General features: G+C 39.4%; 1 protein-coding gene across 4 annotated transcripts in view; it reads left to right on the forward strand.

Annotated features, from left to right (window-relative positions):
• The window catches only part of LOC131246460 (uncharacterized), a 55,523-nt gene that overhangs the window by 12,216 nt on the left and 24,089 nt on the right, over positions 1 to 19,218 (forward strand). For 3 of the 4 annotated variants that reach the window (XM_058246621.1, XM_058246619.1, XM_058246618.1), the window contains exons 2-6: positions 4,776 to 4,842; positions 7,703 to 7,827; positions 8,239 to 8,347; positions 8,425 to 8,488; positions 8,583 to 8,638. In XM_058246621.1, the coding sequence (XP_058102604.1) occupies positions 4,776 to 4,842; positions 7,703 to 7,827; positions 8,239 to 8,347; positions 8,425 to 8,488; positions 8,583 to 8,638 (421 nt within the window). The remainder of the gene's footprint in view (positions 1 to 4,775; positions 4,843 to 7,702; positions 7,828 to 8,238; positions 8,348 to 8,424; positions 8,489 to 8,582; positions 8,639 to 19,218) is intronic. The other variant, XM_058246620.1, reaches the window with a different exon arrangement.

Genomic DNA, 19,218 nt, shown 5'->3' on the forward strand with positions numbered 1-19,218 from the left:
CTCAAAACCAACATCAGTTGTTCATTTCATCGGTGGTATTTTTGTTGGCGCTGCCCCTCAGCTTACCTACCGTTTGTTTCTTGAGCGTCTTTCAGAAAAGTTAGTGGCTTTATATGTTTAATTTCTTTTGCTTCTGGACTTCTTTCACCTGCGATATATGTGTGTGTGTGTGTGTGTGTGTGTGTGTGTGTGTGTGTGTGTGTGTTTGTACAGAGAGAGAGAGAGAGAGAGAGAGAGAGAGAGAGAGAGAGAGAGAGAGAGAGAAATAACTATTTTTTCCACGAGATTTTCATGAGAATATCCCAAGAAAAACCTCAAAATTTGAAAATCTCCCAGGCAGAGAAATGGCCGAGAATGAGATTTGTCACTACGGTTGGAAGTTTGATACATTGGAAGTTTGATACAAGAATTGTATATCTTTCATTTTAGTCTTCTGCACTTTATAAATCACCAGCTATTGCCTATAGATTCCCTAAGAAATGTTCATCTTATCTTTCTCTTTTTTAATGGTTTAGGGGTAGTTTGGTAATTGCAACACCATTTGCTAGTGGATTCGATTACTTCTACATTGCTGATGAAGTACAATGCAAATTCGATAGGTGTCTTCGGTCTTTGAGAGACTTGGTGAGTCCACTATATAACATGCATATTTCATAATGCCTTTAAAACTTCCTCGAGATCTAAGTGTTGTAGTTTATCAGGTGGATGGTCTTCCCACATTTGGTGTTGGTCATTCTTTGGGATCTGTTATCCACCTTTTGATTGGTATTGCCCTTTCATAGAGTATCATAACTCTTCCTGTTCTAGTTTCAATTAGTGGTTATCAGTTTTGTTTTTTGGCTAATGTGTAATTTATTAGGCTCAAGGTATGCTGTGCCAAGAAGCGGAAATGTATTCATGGCATTCAACAACAAGGTACTTGAATATTAGATTCTTATTGCTCCTTGTTAATGTGAGCACATCAATTTGAATGCTTTCTCGACTTCGGCATGTATGATTAAAGCCTTAAGCCTGTTCCTTTGAGTTCTTACTGTAGGCTTCTGGATGATATGTCAAAAGTTAAAATCTGCTCTATTCTTTTAAAAGTCATGAAAGGAAGGAGAGATATGTACTTGAACACTCAAGAGGGAACCCTGTGGAAAGGTACGATTTACATGCTATCATATAGTGCTTAATCACCAGATTATATAGAGACATCCAGGGGTTGATTAAATATAATAGTCATTCCTGAAACAGCCCAATTAGATTTCTAGATGGTTTTGTTACTTTACTCACACATTTTTTGAAGCTATAGCTGAAAGGAAAGCGAGACGTGGAGTTGGTGCATATGGAACAGTGGGCCAGTTAAGGATCTAGTGTAATTTCTGTGGAGGATGCTTCCATGTGAATTCTTTTTTTCTTTTTTTTTTTTTGAACATTGAGAAACATTTTATTAAAGAAGAAAGGCCGCAGCCAGAATATACGAAATACAAAATTCCAATAGCAAACAGAAAATGATTACAGCTCAATCCAACTATTGGTAAAATGATCAATAGCCTTCGATGCAAATGACCATTATTTCACATGCAACTTTACCCTCCTGAATACCTCTGCAACTCACCCCGCACGATTCCTAAAGCACTGGTTATTCCTTTCCAGCCATAGGAACCAAAATCCCCACGAGAAGACTTAGGCGCCAAACTTTTTGACCCCGGCTTACTTGAAACGCCTGCATGCCACATCGTGGAGAATTGACCAATGGAGTTTGGCGACATCCGCATTACTCCAAAGAGATTGAAAAAGTTTTCCCGCAGTTGCCATGCAAATTTCTGATAGAATCATAGGAAAACCATCCGGTCCCTGTGCTTTATCACTGTCCAACTCAGAAATTGCATTTTTTATTTCCTCTTTGGGGAAGGCTTTCTCTAGTGATTCTGCCGCCTCTCTTGAGATCCTATTGAATGTCAAGTTGTCTACCTTCGGATGATTCCATTCTTCCCTCATTAGAAGCTTCTTATAAAAATTAATTATTGCCACACAAACTTTGACTTTACGTTCTTTCCCAAATTAATTTTATTTATTCTCGCTCTCACACTTGCCATGGCATGGAAAAACTTTGGATTTTTGTCTACCTCTTTGAGCCATAGGGCCCTTGACCATTGCCTCCATTTTATCTCTTCCTCTCTCATTCTACCATTATATTTAGCCAAATATATTTCCCCCCAAGCTCTTTCATTTTCCGACAGTTGTCCCCTTTTTCTTTAATATCCAGATTCTGTATCTCATTCAAGATGTTCATTGATTTCTCTTCTCGGCTTCTTAGAACTTTTTCCACACATTTATCTTACTCTTTAAAAGCTTTAACTTCTAAATAAATTATAGCCTGCTTCCCCTCAATCTGAGAACGACAACCACCATTCCTTTTATCTTACCTAAGAATCCCTCCACTTCTAGTCATGAGAGCTCAAATCTAAATGGCCTTGGACCCCAGCCCTCCTCATCCAACTCTAAAAGTATCAGATGGTGGTCTGATATAGGCCTTGGCAAACCACATTGATGCATAAGCCGAAAATTTTCTAACCATTCTAGGGAAAGTAATAAACGATCAAGTTTTGACTTGGTTGCTCTAGCCTACCCATTTGACCACGTATACTTAACCACTCCCATAGGTAAATCAGCCATTACATTCTTTGTGATCCATTTTGAAAAATCCCTCATGCTTCAATTGTCCTTACGTTCATTTGTTTTTTCGAACGGGAATCTCACTACATTGAAATCACCTCTCACGCACCATGGCAGTGACCACTTGTTCTGACATACGTCCATTTTAGCCTAAAATAGAGGTCTCCTTCTTGGCTTATTTGGCCCGTAAACCACCATTTGAGTCCATCTAAAACCAGAAGAACTGTCTCTAAGCAATAGGGACAAGGACAACTGCCCCTTATAACAGGCCTCTATACACCAAAAATTCGAATTCCCTATCACCAAAATGCACCTTGATGTCCCAACTGCATCTAAGGATTCCCAAGATTTCGAAGGACCTCTCCACGGCGAATCCACTAACTTCTTGTCAATACACTGCAATTTAGTTTCTTGAAATGCTGCCAATTGAACTTTATATTTTCCACATAAATACCTTATTTGTAATCTTTTCTGCCGACCTGCCAGTCCACGCACATTCCAGCCAATTATCTTCATAGGAAAACAATACCAACCCTTTCTGACCTGCGTCGATACTGTCACTGGTGGTAACCTGCATAGGAAGACTCCTCTTCCAGGCCTGATGCCTCTCTATGTTGAATAATATCCATGACATTATGTGCCTGTGCCATATTCTGTTGACCCCTTCCTTCCACAAATTCAAATAAAGCCACAATCTTCTAGATTTTCTCCAAAAGTCACCCTAACATGACTGCTTATAGGGAGACTCCTCGTCTAGCCCTGATGCCTTTTCGTGTTGAACAATATCCATAACGTTAAGTGCCTGAGCCATATTTTGTTGACCCCTTTCTTCCAAAAATTCAAATAAAGCCACAGTCTTTTGGATATTCCCCAAAAGTCACCCCTACAAGATGTGCACTCTCTTGAAACCCTTTTTACATGTTTCATACCCTCAGCCATCGATGTTTTCTTCCCTTTACCTTTCAGAAGAACCATACCTCTGCCTGACCCATCCTCTGATAATGCTGGAGACGATCCCCCCCCTTTCCGGTCCCACACGGTCTCTTATCTCTGCCAGCAACCTTACGTCTTATGCCTACTCTGATGTAAATCCTAGCTAACCACTTACCTCACCTTCCTGGCTTAACCAATGATGGGGAAATTAGAGGACCTACTCGGATGTACCATAGATGGAGACGACCACCCACATCAGCGCAAGTTTCTTTGTGGATGGGAGACAAGTTCCAAATGGGGCCCGCCGAGCCATTTTGAAGACCCCACATGCATTGGACGTGCATCAAGAAGACCCCACTTTGGGATGATGCATGTGGGCTGCTTAGGAGACTATTTTAGTCATAGGATTTCTATTTCGTGTCGATCCAACCATTGGATCTTGTTGATTAGGCCATTGGGCCACTGGATCTTTTAGATCTGGGCCCCTTGGATTCTGATCTTGTTTTCTTTATGGTTTTTGGTATTTTTAGGAGTTATTTAATGGTTGAGATTGATGATATATGTTTTAGTTTTCTTATTTTGGACGATGGGTCACTTTACTTAAGTGAGTGTCATAGTTGTAATTATGCTGGATTTTAATTCCAAAATTTTTATTATAAAAGCACGGGGGGGTGGAGTTCCAACCCTAGTGGTGTTATTGAGAAGGAAAAAAAAAGAAGAGTAGAGCTCTCTTGTGTGAAGGAATTTTTCGAATTTTCTAGGGTTTTTGATGATATTATCAAAAGATTGCTGAAACACTAGCGATACAAGCGACACCTGGAAATTATATAGTTGAAAATATTGGCAATACATTGACAATACAAGCGACACCTGGAATTTACATAGCCAAAGATGTTGGCGATACTTTGGTGATATCGATACTTGGCAATATATCACAGATACCTGAAATTTCTGGTACTACCAGTGTTATCGGTGTTGCTACTAGTATTATTGGTATCGCCACTGGTGTTATCAATATCGCCGAGCTGGAGATGTGGATAATATCAGGGATATTATTGTAATATTTGGAATATTATGAACAATGGTTTTAAGTGGTTTATTTCTTTAGTCCACCAGCCCATATGCCTGATTGTTGTTGTTGTTGTTGTTTTTTTTTTTTTTAAAATAAAATTTAATTGCAGATTAATTATAGAATCTGCAAAGTTATCCAATGGTGATTGGCGTTCCGGAGATTGGAGCGAAATTGAGGTGCTATACTTAGTTGCATTTAATTTTTTTGTACTTTTTTTTTGCACGGATATTACAAATGATATGTTACTGGGGTCCCCAGGACAACCCGCTTACAGATGATGACAGTGATATGTTGAGGCTGAGTACGTTACCTTTAATATATAGATTGTGTTGGGCAGTGCTCTTAAAAATCTGAATCGTATGACTGTATACGTATACACATCTTTTCAATTCAGATTTAATGAACAACTTATTTCAAATACATGTTCAAGGAACATCTAAAGCAAATTAATTCAAGATTCTGCTTTAAAAGCAGCAGCGTTCAGATGAGAATTTCTCAATATTAGTTTCTAAAGAGTATAAATATATATGACTGATGATAACTTTCTTGGTGTCTAACAATCTCAGATTGATATCATATGGTGAGTTACTTGGTTGAATTCCTGGAAAAAAGAGGGCATATTCATAAAGAAACAGCAATTAGATTGATTTCAAATTACTGGCTGTCTCGGTTGGGATACTTATGTAAATCGTTGGCTAATTGCATAGGAAATTACACCAATCATTTCAGTGCATAGAAAGATTTTGTTGCACCTGGAATTGGATCCAACCCCACAAAACTGGGGTAGCACTTCTGCAGTTAAGGTAAAAGCAATGTGACAGCTGCAGGAATGTTGATGCAGCCCATTTGGGCTGTAATCAGATGAGATGATTGTTCCCAGATCAGTGATCATCACCATTTCATCCGTAGACAAATTGACCCTAAAAATATTCAATGCTCACCTCATGTATATGAGTATTTTAGTGGGATCTTGACTACTAAAGTGCAGCGGATTACACATGGTAATTTCCTATTTGGCATGTAGAACACGGAGATTGAAAGCAAAGTAGGTGCTACAACTAGAACACTCAAATTCAGAGCTGGGCATTGAGTCGAGTCGGACCGAGTTAGGGCTGACCTGACTCGATCCGGTTTTGAAATCGACCTAACCCGAACTCGACCTGACTTGGTACCGAGTCCTGCATGCCTAACCCAATCCGAGTCCGGGTCTGGCCTGGACCAATCCGGACTGAGTCCGACCCGGTCACAAGTACCGAGTCGGGTCAAGTTGGCACCGAGTTAGGTCTGGTCTGGCCTAGACTTCCTTCAGGAGTTGAAAGAAGTGATGTCCCATTTAAGTTCATTGTGACGTGCGGGGACCAACTCGAGTTCCTAGTTTGTTAGGGTTTTAAGTACTTTATTGTTTTTATTGATTATCATTCTAAAGTGACAATGAAACAGGTCATAAGTTTTTTTTCCTGTATTTTATAACTTTCATAATGAAATAAAAACTCAGCTTGGTACAAATCTTTGTGTATTTTGATTTGATAATGCTTTGAAATATACTTCTCGGGATTTTCAGTCTTATTTACAAAGTCGGGGTGTTAATAATCAGATCTCTTGTGCCTGGCTAAGCATAAGAATAGACATCTGATTGAAGTTACTTGTGCTTTGTTATTGTAAATGAAAGTTCCACAGTCCTTCTGAGGTATGTCATTCTCATTGTGTGTCATTCGATAAATAGAATGCCATTGTCAGTTTTGGATGGAAAAACACCGCCATTTGTTTCCTCCTAATGTATTTGGTTGTACTTGTTTCATTCATCTATTTGGGCCTGTTCAAGAGTGTAGATTCGTGAAACAAATAGAAAGGAGGAAATAGAGAAGAAAATAAGGAGAAGAAAGAGAGGATGGAGAGAGGAGGTGGAATGGGTCTGAGAGAGGAGCCTCTGCACGTCCCCACATCTTAGTTCTATTAGGGTTTTCACTAATGTGCTGGAAATTACAAAAAAAGTTGCTTAACCTACAGATTTTTGTAAGAAGGAAAAAGAAGAGAAGGTAGTGAAAGAAGGAAGAAATTGAACTATTGTTATGCATGACGACCACTGCCCCTAGAGGATGTTATAGGCTTTGGTGAAATGGAAGAGCATGCCCATTTCGAATGCATGTGGGATCTGTGGATTATAGGCAACGAATTAAAAAGGCTAGATTGGACCTCTACTAGTATGAAGTATTAAACTTTGCTAGCATTGAGTTCTTTCCAATCCAGGAGGAAACATGCAGTCCCAAGTCCCACTGTGGGGTCCAACATGTCCTGAAATTTAGACTGTTTGCTACTGATAGAGTTGTTGCTGTTTAGTATCTTAGATTAGATTGATTTGAAATCAATCTAAGAGTTGGAAATCCTAATTAAAAAGTCATAATGATTCTAGTGTGTCCTTTAGCTTCTATAGAAGGGGTTGTTCTAGGAGGTAGAAGGCATCACTGATTTTCTGAATTTTGTGGAGTTTTAGTTGCAACTGCAAGTACAGAAAGTTTCAAGTTCCATAAGCTGTTTGTCCTTCTCCAATCAAATACTCTTGTGTGGTATGTTCTTTATCCGTTTTAGCGATTTGGTGTCAAAATCCCATTGATTTGGTACCCGGATTGTGTTGTGATTCATGATAAAGTTTTTGTTAGCTAAAAAGAAGAAAAGAACAGTACAATGAACTCAAACATGAATTGGTAATTGCTTTCTACCCTTTCAAATGGATTTGGGAAAATTTGCATTTTCCGTGAAAAAAAAAAAAACAAAAAAAAAAGAAGAAGAAAACTTCCAATCATCGTGAAATAGAAAGCCTAAGGTTGGGGTTTTGTTTTTGACATTCTTTTTGAGGAAATTTTGATAGTGAGAAAATTTAATTTTTCGATGAATTGGAAATCTTGCACGCTCTAGGCACCTTGATATGAATGGATCAAATTGCTTTTTGATTCAACAATTCAGTAGCTTAACAGATTTTATTCCATGAATATCATATATGTTCCTTCTATTAACCTATCTGAAATTTATTCATCTCAGGGAACATGGGTGTTGAGACCAAGATACTCAAAACCAACATCAGTTGTTCATTTCATCGGTGGTATTTTTGTTGGGGCTGCCCCTCAGCTTACCTACCGTTTGTTTCTTGAGCGTCTTTCAGAAAAGTTAGTGGCTTTATATGTTTAATTTCTTTTGCTTCTGGACTTATTTCACCTGCGATATGTGTGTGTGTGTGTGTGTGTGTGTGTGTTTGTACAGAGAGAGAGAGAGAGAGAGAGAGAGAGAGAGAGAGAGAGAGAGAGAGAGAGAGAGAATTATTATTTTTTAAATTTGATTTTCCACGAGATTTTCATGAGAATATCCCAAGAAAAACCTCAAAATTTGAAAATCTCCCAGGCAGAGAAATGGCCGAGAATGAGATTTGTCACTACGGTTGGAAGTTTGATACATTGGAAGTTTGATACAAGAATTGTATATCTTTCATTTTAGTCTTCTGCACTATATAAATGACCAGCTATTGCCTATAGATTCCCTAAGAAATGTTCATCTTATCTTTCTCTTTTTTAATGGTTTAGGGGTAGTTTGGTAATTGCAACACCATTTGCTAGTGGATTCGATTACTTCTACATTGCTGATGAAGTACAATGCAAATTCGATAGGTGTCTTCGGTCTTTGAGAGACTTGGTGAGTCCACTACATAACATGCATATTTCATAATGCCTTTAAAACTTCCTCGAGATCTAAGTGTTGTAGTTTATCAGGTGGATGGTCTTCCCACATTTGGTGTGGGTCATTCTTTGGGATCTGTTATCCACCTTTTGATTGGTATTGCCCTTTCATAGAGTATCATAACTCTTCCTGTTCTAGTTTCAATTAGTGGTTATCTGTTTTGTTTTTTGGCTAATGTGTAATTTATTAGGCTCAAGGTATGCTGTGCCAAGAAGCGGAAATGTATTCATGGCATTCAACAACAAGGTACTTGAATATTAGATTCTTATTGCTCCTTGTTAATGTGAGCACATCAATTTGAATGCTTTCTCGACTTCGGCATGTATGATTAAAGCCTTAAGCCTGTTCCTTTGAGTTCTTACTGTAGGCTTCTGGATGATATGTCAAAAGTTAAAATCTGCTCTATTCTTTTAAAAGTCATGAAAGGAAGGAGAGATATGTACTTGAACACTCAAGAGGGAACCCTGTGGAAAGGTACGATTTACATGCTATCATATAGTGCTTAATCACCAGATTATATAGAGACATCCAGGGGTTGATTAAATATAATAGTCATTCCTGAAACAGCCCAATTAGATTTCTAGATGGTTTTGTTACTTTACTCACACATTTTTTGAAGCTATAGCTGAAAGGAAAGCGAGACATGTGGAGTTGGTGCATATGGAACAGTGGGCCAGTTAAGGATCTAGTGTAATTTCTGTGGAGGATGCTTCCATGTGAATTCTTTTTTTCTTTTTTTCTTTTTTGAACATTGAGAAACATTTTATTAAAGAAGAAAGGCCGCAGCCAGAATATACGAAATACAAAATTCCAATAGCAAACAGAAAATGATTACCGCTCAATCCAACTATTGGGAAAATGATCAATAGCCTTCGATGCAAATGACCATTATTTCACATGCAACTTTACCCTCCTGAATACCTCTGCAACTCACCCCGCACGATTCCTAAAGCACTGGTTATTCCTTTCCAGCCATAGGAACCAAAATCCCCACGAGAAGACTTAGGCGCCAAACTTTTTGACCCCGGCTTACTTGAAACGCCTGCATGCCACATCATGGAGAATTGACCAATGGAGTTTGGCGACACCCGCATTACTCCAAAGAGATTGAAAAAGTTTTCCCGCAGTTGCCATGCAAATTTCTGATAGAATCATAGGAAAACCATCCGGTCCCTGTGCTTTATCACTGTCCAACTCAGAAATTGCATTTTTTATTTCCTCTTTGGGGAAGGCTTTCTCTAGTGATTCTGCCGCCTCTCTTGAGATCCTATTGAATGTCAAGTTGTCTACCTTCGGATGATTCCATTCTTCCCTCATTAGAAGCTTCTTATAAAAATTAATTATTGCCACACAAACTTTGACTTTACGTTCTTTCCCAAATTAATTTTATTTATTCTCGCTCTCACACTTGCCATGGCATGGAAAAACTTTGGATTTTTGTCTACCTCTTTGAGCCGTAGGGCCCTTGACCATTGCCTCCATTTTATCTCTTCCTCTCTCATTCTACCATTATATTTAGCCAAATATATTTCCCTCCAAGCTCTTTCATTTTCCGACAGTTGTCCCCTTTTTCTTTAATATCCAGATTCTGTATCTCATTTAAGATGTTCATTGATTCCTCTTCTCGGCTTCTTAGAACTTTTTCCACACATTTATCTTACTCTTTAAAAGCTTTAACTTCTAAATAAATTATAGCCTGCTTCCCCTCAATCTGAGAACGACAACCACCATTCCTTTTATCTTACCTAAGAATCCCTCCACTTCTAGTCATGAGAGCTCAAATCTAAATGGCCTTGGACCCCAGTCCTCCTCATCCAACTCTAAAAGTATCAGATGGTGGTCTGATATAGGCCTTGGCAAACCACATTGATGCATAAGCCGAAAATTTTCTAACCATTCTAGGGAAAGTAATAAACGATCAAGTTTTGACTTGGTTGCTCTAGCCTACCCATTTGACCACGTATGCTTAACCACTCCCATAGGTAAATCAGCCATTACATTCTTTGTGATCCATTTTGAAAAATCCCTCATGCTTCAATTGTCCTTACGTTCATTTGTTTTTTCGAACGGGAATCTCACTACATTGAAATCACCTCTCACGCACCATGGCAGTGACCACTTGTTCTGACATACGTCCATTTTAGCCTAAAATAAAGGTCTCCTTCTTGGCTTATTTGGCCCGTAAACCACCATTTGAGTCCATCTAAAACCAGAAGAACTGTCTCTAAGCAATAGGGACAAGGACAACTGCCCCTTATAACAGGCCTCTATACACCAAAAATTCGAATTCCCTATCACCAAAATGCACCTTGATGTCCCAACTGCATCTAAGGATTCCCAAGATTTCGAAGGACCTCTCCACGGCGAATCCACTAACTTCTTGTCAATACACTGCAATTTAGTTTCTTGAAATGCTGCCAATTGAACTTTATATTTTCCACATAAATACCTTATTTGTAATCTTTTCTGCCGACCTGCCAGTCCACGCACAATCCAGCCAATTATCTTCATAGGAAAACAATACCAACCCTTTCTGACCTGCGTCGATACTGTCACTGGTGGTAACCTGCATAGGAAGACTCCTCTTCCAGGCCTGATGCCTCTCTATGTTGAATAATATCCATGACATTATGTGCCTGTGCCATATTCTGTTGACCCCTTCCTTCCACAAATTCAAATAAAGCCACAATCTTCTAGATTTTCTCCAAAAGTCACCCTAACATGACTGCTTATAGGGAGACTCCTCGTCTAGCCCTGATGCCTTTTCGTGTTGAACAATATCCATAACGTTAAGTGCCTGAGCCATATTTTGTTGACCCCTTTCTTCCAAAAATTCAAATAAAGCCACAGTCTTTTGGATATTCCCCAAAAGTCACCCCTACAAGATGTGCACTCTCTTGAAACCCTTTTTACATGTTTCATACCCTCAGCCATCGATGTTTTCTTCCCTTTACCTTTCAGAAGAACCATACCTCTGCCTGACCCATCCTCTGATAATGCTGGAGACGATCCCCCCCCTTTCCGGTCCCACATGGTCTCTTATCTCTGCCAGCAACCTTACGTCTTATGCCTACTCTGATGTAAATCCTAGCTAACCCCTTACCTCACCTTCTTGGCTTAACCAATGATGGGGAAATTAGAGGACCTACTCAGATGTACCAGAGATGGAGACGACCACCCACATCAGCGCAAGTTTCTTTGTGGATGGGAGACAAGTTCCAAATGGGGCCCGCCGAGCCATTTTGAAGACCTCACATGCATTGGACGTGCATCAAGAAGACCCCACTTTGGGATGATGCATGTGGGCTGCTTAGGAGACTATTTTAGTCATAGGATTTCTATTTCGTGTCGATCCAACCATTGGATCTTGTTGATTAGGCCATTGGGCCACTGGATCTTTTAGATCTGGGCCCCTTGGATTCTGATCTTGTTTTCTTTATGGTTTTTGGTATTTTTAGGAGTTATTTGATGGTTGAGATTGATAATATATGTTCTAGTTTTCTTATTTTGGATGATGGGCCACTTTACTTAAGTGAGTGGCATAGTTGTAATTATGCTAGATTTAATTCCGAATTTTTAATTATAAAAGCGCAGGGGGGGTGGAGTTCCAACCCTAGTGGTGTTATTGAGAAGAAAAAAAAAGAAGAGTGGAGCTCTCTTGTGTGATGGAATTTTCCTCCTTATTTTCTAGGGTTTTTTTTAATTTAAAAAAAAAAAAAAAACCCTCCCTTTCAATTAAATTGTGGAAGGGTAGAAGCTTGTTTGGTGGTGGATTCCAAGGTACATCCTTCTTCTTCCTCTTCTTCAAAAGGTATTCTTCGTCTTATACATCCTTCCTTTCTCCTCTTCAAAAGGTATTCTCTTCTTCTCTTGTCTTCCTATTTTCCTTTCTATTACAACCTTTTAAACCCTAGATCTTCAATTTCTTATTTTCCCCAATTTCTAAAAACCCTAGTTCCAAAATCCTCAATTTCCATGAACCCTAATTTTTCTAATTTTAGATTTTCCCTTTTCTTAACCCTAATCAGAAAACCTACAAATATGTCTATTGAGTGTGGAACGTGCCTATGCTAAATTGGAAGTTCTATCCTTCCATCGATCTTAGTTTTAATTGATTTTTGTGATTTCTTGGCTTGCGGGCATGTGATTAGGTTAAATAAGATTTTATTTCATATTGTTTACTCTTAATTACTTGGTGGATTAACATCTTTTGTTAATTGAATTACTTTATGGACTCTTTCATAATCTCCACATTGCATGTTAGCATTAAATCATGTGTCCTGCATCAACCAAACTGCCCCGTCTGCGTCAGAATCCTGCCTGTATTGATTCTCTACTGCTAATGTCACTTCGTTCACCATATTCTTTTGTATCACCTCCATATTGGTCCCCACTCTCCCGAACTATATCTGGCCCAGCTGAGGACGACCACTGTTAGGAGGCTTTGTCAACACCCCAGCCCTTTGCCTCTTCTTTATCACCCCTCTATCGAAAACCAGTGAAAACAAAGTGTTGTCAAATTCCCTATAACCATTCTACTTGACGTGTGGCCACTTAAGTGAAGTGCCACATATGCGAAGAAAATCCCCTCCATATGCCTCTCTCTCTCTGCACGTGTCATTTCCTTTGATTACCCATCTTTTGAAGCTCTCCTTGCGTCATCATCTCAGCTGTCCATTTCTCTTACTACATTAAATGTGATGCCACTTGTTATCCCCTTAAGACAGTTATCCCCTTAAGACAACTAGCATCAATATCTTTTTCAGCGTCATTAATAGACTCTGCAAAAAATTGGCCGCATGAAGCTATTGCATCCACATGTCGTTCTCTCCTCCTTTCCTTTAGGTCCACCATACTGCTGACCAATAGAGGGTAAAACACAGCCTGCTCTTCTTGTGGTACCTTGCAGGAGAACCCAACATCTACACCTTCTTCTCCGTAGACATTGTCTGCCTTTGCCGCCTAAACATGAGCAACTTCCTGAGAGAAAATATCTTCCCCATGACATATTCTGACCGCAAGTTTCTCCTTCCCTACACGAATACTCACCTTTCCTTGGACATCATAAATCTTTCTTCTTTTGGTAAGGACCCTGGTGAAGCAAACCACCTCACAGTTCATTATGCATGAGTCGACCGACACCATGGACCCCATGCAACCTCCAATTTCCTCTATTACCTTATTGATCCAGAACTTGGGTGGGAGATCCCAGATTTGGAGCTAGCTTACCTCCCACCCAAGGTTCGACCATTCCTCCCATCATTATTCTTCTCACCGTATCGTCTCTATATAGATTGTAAGACATGAAGAAGCTATTGGCTTCCTGTTGGGAGCAAAGGGAGATGTACACAGCATCCTCTTTCAACATTTTCACCATTGTATCTTCTATTTCCACACAACAATTGTTACTAAGCCATTCTCTGATTTCTTCCTCAGATGCTCCCGGTCTTACCATGGCCACGAAACAAAACTCAAAGGACTTCGAGGATTCCTCTAGCACCTTTTCTTGGATTCTCACGACCAGGCTTTCATCCAATTCCTCCCTCCATACCCCTTTCTATTGTTGAGATTAATACTCCTTTTCCATTGCCACATCCCCCCATAGGTACAAGTAGTTGTTACGGTCTCCTTATATGATTTTCTACCCTCATTCCCTTAAGAAGTAGCAAACTACCTTCGGATCTCGATTGGAATCCCACTTCTCTGTGCTACTACGACAACCTTTCCCCATATCTGGGCAGACCTTCTCTTACCGTCTCACTTCTTCCTTGATTTTTTTTATTTTTTTTTTCCGCACTATATCTGACCTTTTAAACACCCAATTGCTTACCTCCAAATTTCTTAGCATGCAGAAACTTCACAACCCTCTCCACCTCTTCCTCCCAGATCGTCCAAACAAAAGAAAATTCGCGATGAGTTGAAGAATTCCTCTCTCTCGGAATAACTACTTCCATCACCTCGCCAGCTTTGCTAAAAACCCTCTCAAAATTAATTGGAAGCCAACAATCTGGGAATCTAGCCATAAACAATGTTGGAAGCTCAGGCATTTCTCTTGGCTACCTCAAGATGTTTTTCTTAGCCACAGACCTATCGACCTCACATCTCCATCCAGACCCCCTGATCTTCATTTTCGTTCCCTTCTAATGCCTTTTGGTTCTCAACTGACCCCGATCCAGTAGCAACATCCGCAAGCCCTCTTGATCGACTGGGACTTCCATTTTCGCTTCCACAAGAAATCATGTGGATAATATGGTAAAAGAACAAAGGGTTATTCAAAGATAAATCTTCAAGCATGGCTCACCTCATGGCAAAGATGAAATTTTCCTTGGTGAATTGGGGTTTTGTTTGAATTCATTCAAAGGGATTCCTATCTCCAATCTCCTTCATGAATCGACAAGGGCTCCCAATATCTATTTTATTGCTGAAAGGAAACGCAACGGATCAGGCAATGAATTCTTATTCATGCACCACACTGATAAGCATCCTTCTGTGGAGTTGGTGGGGCTTGGATCAATGATTGAGTGGGCCACTTAAGGCTTGAGGCAAATTTCTGTAGAGAAATAGATATTCCACATGCAATTATGTGGTAAATTTGGAATGAAGGAACAAAAGAATATTTGAAGATAAATCTTTGAGCAAAGATTTTCTTTGTGAATTGGGGATTTTCTTTGGATGCATTCAAAGGGATTCATCTATTTGATCTCCTTCGTGAATGGAAGGGGACTATTGATAGCTAAAGGCATCGCCAAGCATAGCCTCATAAGCCTCCCCATTTAGGATTCAAGAAGGTAAATGTTAATGGGAACTCTCTGGGTAATATGGGGCCTTAAAGTATAATGATATCTTAAAGGGCGGATCTTCACTCTTTCTAGGCCATTGTGGACCGGTAATTCAAAATAGATCAGAATTGGTAAATTTTTGGTGCAGAATTTTGCTAATAAGGTGGGTGGACATTCGATGTTTGAAGGAGACTGTCTTCCAAAATTGCATGGGATTATTTTAAATGACCTAAGGATGCTATCTCAGTCCATGGACATCAATTTCCATGTGGACTCCTAAGATGGCTATAATTTAGTAGACTGTTGTGAGGGGAGTAATAGAATGTCTCTTTGTTTAAGGGGTGCTTATTCATTACCTTGATGGATATTGTATCAGTTTCTCTTTAGTTTTTCCAATAAAATCCTTTTGTTCTCTAAAAAAATTAAGCTTCCTCCTGTCTGCCTATAAGAAGAAAGTTGTGTTAAAGGAAAAGATGCAAGGAGAATAAGAGATTAAATGACAACTATAATGAAATCAGTGGTTAGAAGATCTTATAAAAATACCATAGCAATTGACAGGTTTGTCTAGAGTTGGGCACCGGATAACTCGATTTGGCTAACTCGACTCGTCCGACTCGTTCAGATCCAACTCGACCCGAATCGAATGGGTGAGTCGGTCCGAACCGAGTAGGCTTCGCCCAATCCGAACTCAAACCGAGTCAAGTTCGTAACTCGACCCGAAACTTGATCCGGATAGACCTGACTCGATCCGAAACCCGACTCTCTAACCCTACCCGCCACACCCTACCCCAACTCGATCCCATAATCTCTCTCCCTCCCTCCCTCATCCTCCTCATCTTCCAAGCCCGACAACCACCCACCACCATCACCCTCCTCCTCCTCCTCCTCCTCTTTTCTCTCCTCTCCACACTCTCGGTCTCTCCCTCCCTCATCTCTCAATCAGACTCAGTGCCAACTCGACCCAACTCGATACTTCTGACTAGATTGAACTCGGTCCGGATCAGTCTAAACCAGACCGGACTCGAATCGAGTCAGGCATGCTGGACTCCGTATTGAGTCAGATCGAGTTCGGGTCAGGCCTATTTCAAAACCGGATCGAGTCGAGTCAGCCCTAACTCGGTCCGACTCAACTCAATGCCCAGCTCTAGGTTTGTCCATGACCTTAGTGAATCAAAGGGAGCCTTGATATTTGCAAGCTTGTCCTATATGGAACCTTTCTAACTAGTTGAGGACATTTGGAATCTTCAACCATTCTTAGAAGTTAGAATGATGCAATCAATTGATTGTTATGATTTTAATGAGCATGGCATGTGTCTAGATCAGGCAAGACCTTTTAGGAGACTTTCACTACAATGGTTGCTTGATTTGGCTTGGGGTAGTTCTTTCATATTTAAAAGTGGAACATGGATTATTTTAATTCAGGGGTGGAGTTTCTCAATCATTGTTTTTTTGGACTTTCCCCTTTATAGAGGATCTTGACATCTATTTAGATAACTTGTGTGAAATTAATAAACTCTTATTTGCTAACTAGATGGAGTAAGATACTGAGTGAAGTGTTTGAAATGATGTCTTTACATGAAGTTTAGAAAGAATACTTTTGCATCACAACGCTCGATCTCCGACTCATCAATTTTATCTCCTTGGAACTGTCCATCCAATACTCCAGGGGTAAGGAAGGACCATCACCTGTTCAAATGAAGAAACCCGAGCACCTTCCAATGCTTTGGTGCTTGAAGCTTTAGAAACTTAATCTATTTCAATTACCAGAACCAAGAGCCTTAAAAAACTTGAATATACAAGAACTTATGAGCACCAAATTGACTACCAAAAAGAGAGAAACAAAAAACTTTTTGGAAAAGAAAAAATGGCAGTAGTTTCCATTGATCAAACTCTGCAAATCAAAGAAGTTAGTCATAAAAGACAGGATTCCAAAAAGAAGAAGAAGAAGAAGAAAATGTTTGCTGGTCTTCACACTTCTCCCAACATTTACTTATATGAACTTTTGCATGGATTGACATGACAAATTACACCTCGCATCATTTTCCATGTCACTGAACTTGATATTCCTCATTTGAAATTGAATTGGAGCTTTAAATTCAAATTCCATGGAGTTCTTTTCACTTCTGTTGAGACAATATTCCCATGAGCATTTTTTAAGCAAGCACGGCAATTTCATATGACTTCTTGGTGCCATGCATCTGAGTTCTAAAGATGTGCTCACCCAACTCAATGCCCTCAAAAGCCCATATACATGAAAATATCAAACTTCGCTCATAGGCACTAATGAATGTGATTTTCCTAACTTACCCATGCATAACTAGTTAGAGCAGAAAATACCCATGAATTCTCTTTGCCAATTCTAACTTCCTGTTGTAGCCATGATGGAATGGACAATTGCCTAATCTACACTTATACAAGTTCACTCGCACACTTGAAATGACATAAATAGAAGGTACATAATACCTCACTATATCACTTATCTCAATGGAGAAAAATAAAGAAACATAAAAATGCTTAGCCATCTGATGCAAAACTAAGCTTAATGTCATGAAATTGCCAATTCCTTAGCCCTCTCACCCATACAGCACTTGCACAACACACCAACGTGACTCGAGTCAGCCTTGCCCCAGTACACACACAAGTGTAGTGTACAATAACTTGACTAAATCGCTAGAGAACACAAGGCTTGAGAGGGAGAGAACTTGTATTGCACTAAAAACGGAGAGTTGCAATTATGTGTCCCAAACGAGGAGAGACCTAGGAAATTTCTTCATATATACGTCAATGGCTTGGATTATACCATGTGCCATTTATCCAACAGTCTGGTTCACACTCTTGGACTTCTAGACTACTCTACACAAGTCTAGCTACAGGAAACACTTAGAGAACTCTTGCACCTTCCGGAGATCTCTGCAGTTTCTAGTTTCATAAAGATAATTCACTAGAATTAGATTACAAATCCTTTGCTTGAAACATTTTCTTTAAATTTTATGGACTTCCAAGACCAGTTACCAGAACCTTCCTTCTGTTTGTAGTTACAAGTAGACAAATAAGATGTCTTCTTACAAGAAGTCTCCATGCTCAGCAGTGTTCAAGTTCCTTAAATAATGCAATTAACAGCCAGCAAGTCAAAATAAACATTTTTACTAAAGATGGCTAAGGAATCTCTGATGAATCCTTATTTACTTGTGAACATCCCATTCTCAATAGTAGAGGATAAATTTATGCATCTTCAAGGTGAGTGTCATGTGTAACATGTATATCACTGAAACCCTCTCCTAGTTTTGGTATTTGATGTTGCAGACATGGAAGCCGTTTTGGGTCTATGTGTACATGGTAGGAGGCTTGTACATGGTGTATTAAATTCTAGAGTGAACTAGACTCTCGTAGGAAGTGCAGTGAGTAATAATGATCAGCTAAATCAGTGAGGTTTGCAATGGAACCTAGCTCTTTGAGAAATTCAGCTGTATATGCCTAATGTATAACTATTATTTTCTTGGTTACCATTTGGCTTTGAATGTTGTAACTTTCCCTTTTAATTAGTAAACAGTACCTACACTTCTTAAACAAGTGATGGAAATAAATAAAATGGGAACAGCAAATGATTTGACAGGGGTCATTTTGGTATTTTCTGGCATACTTTTGAATCTGGATGAATGTGAAAGAAATATTTGATCTTGTGACCTGGAGGACCTCAATCTTTTGGGTGTGTGCTTCTCTAAAATGTGAATTAGAAGTTGTGTAGTGCGCCATGAGAATTCCATAATTCATTACTTTTTTATCAGCTATTCTTATTTCACAGTTCATAATTGATGGGGAATCTTAAATGGATCTCTCTAAAAATCAACATTTACACCACATTACTCCAAAGAATGCATGCCCATCCAACAGCTAACTTTGGACAACTTGCGTTCACATTAAAACCCACAGCATTAATAACTAACTATTAGAGTCCCAAAATACCACCCTCACCCAAAGCATCTCTTTACCATGCATTCTTAGATAATAGGATATTATTTAATTCTCAGCTACTTTTTAACTGTGGAT

Source organism: Magnolia sinica, chromosome 5, assembly GCF_029962835.1.
Source record: "Magnolia sinica isolate HGM2019 chromosome 5, MsV1, whole genome shotgun sequence".
Classification (NCBI taxonomy): domain Eukaryota; kingdom Viridiplantae; phylum Streptophyta; class Magnoliopsida; order Magnoliales; family Magnoliaceae; genus Magnolia; species Magnolia sinica.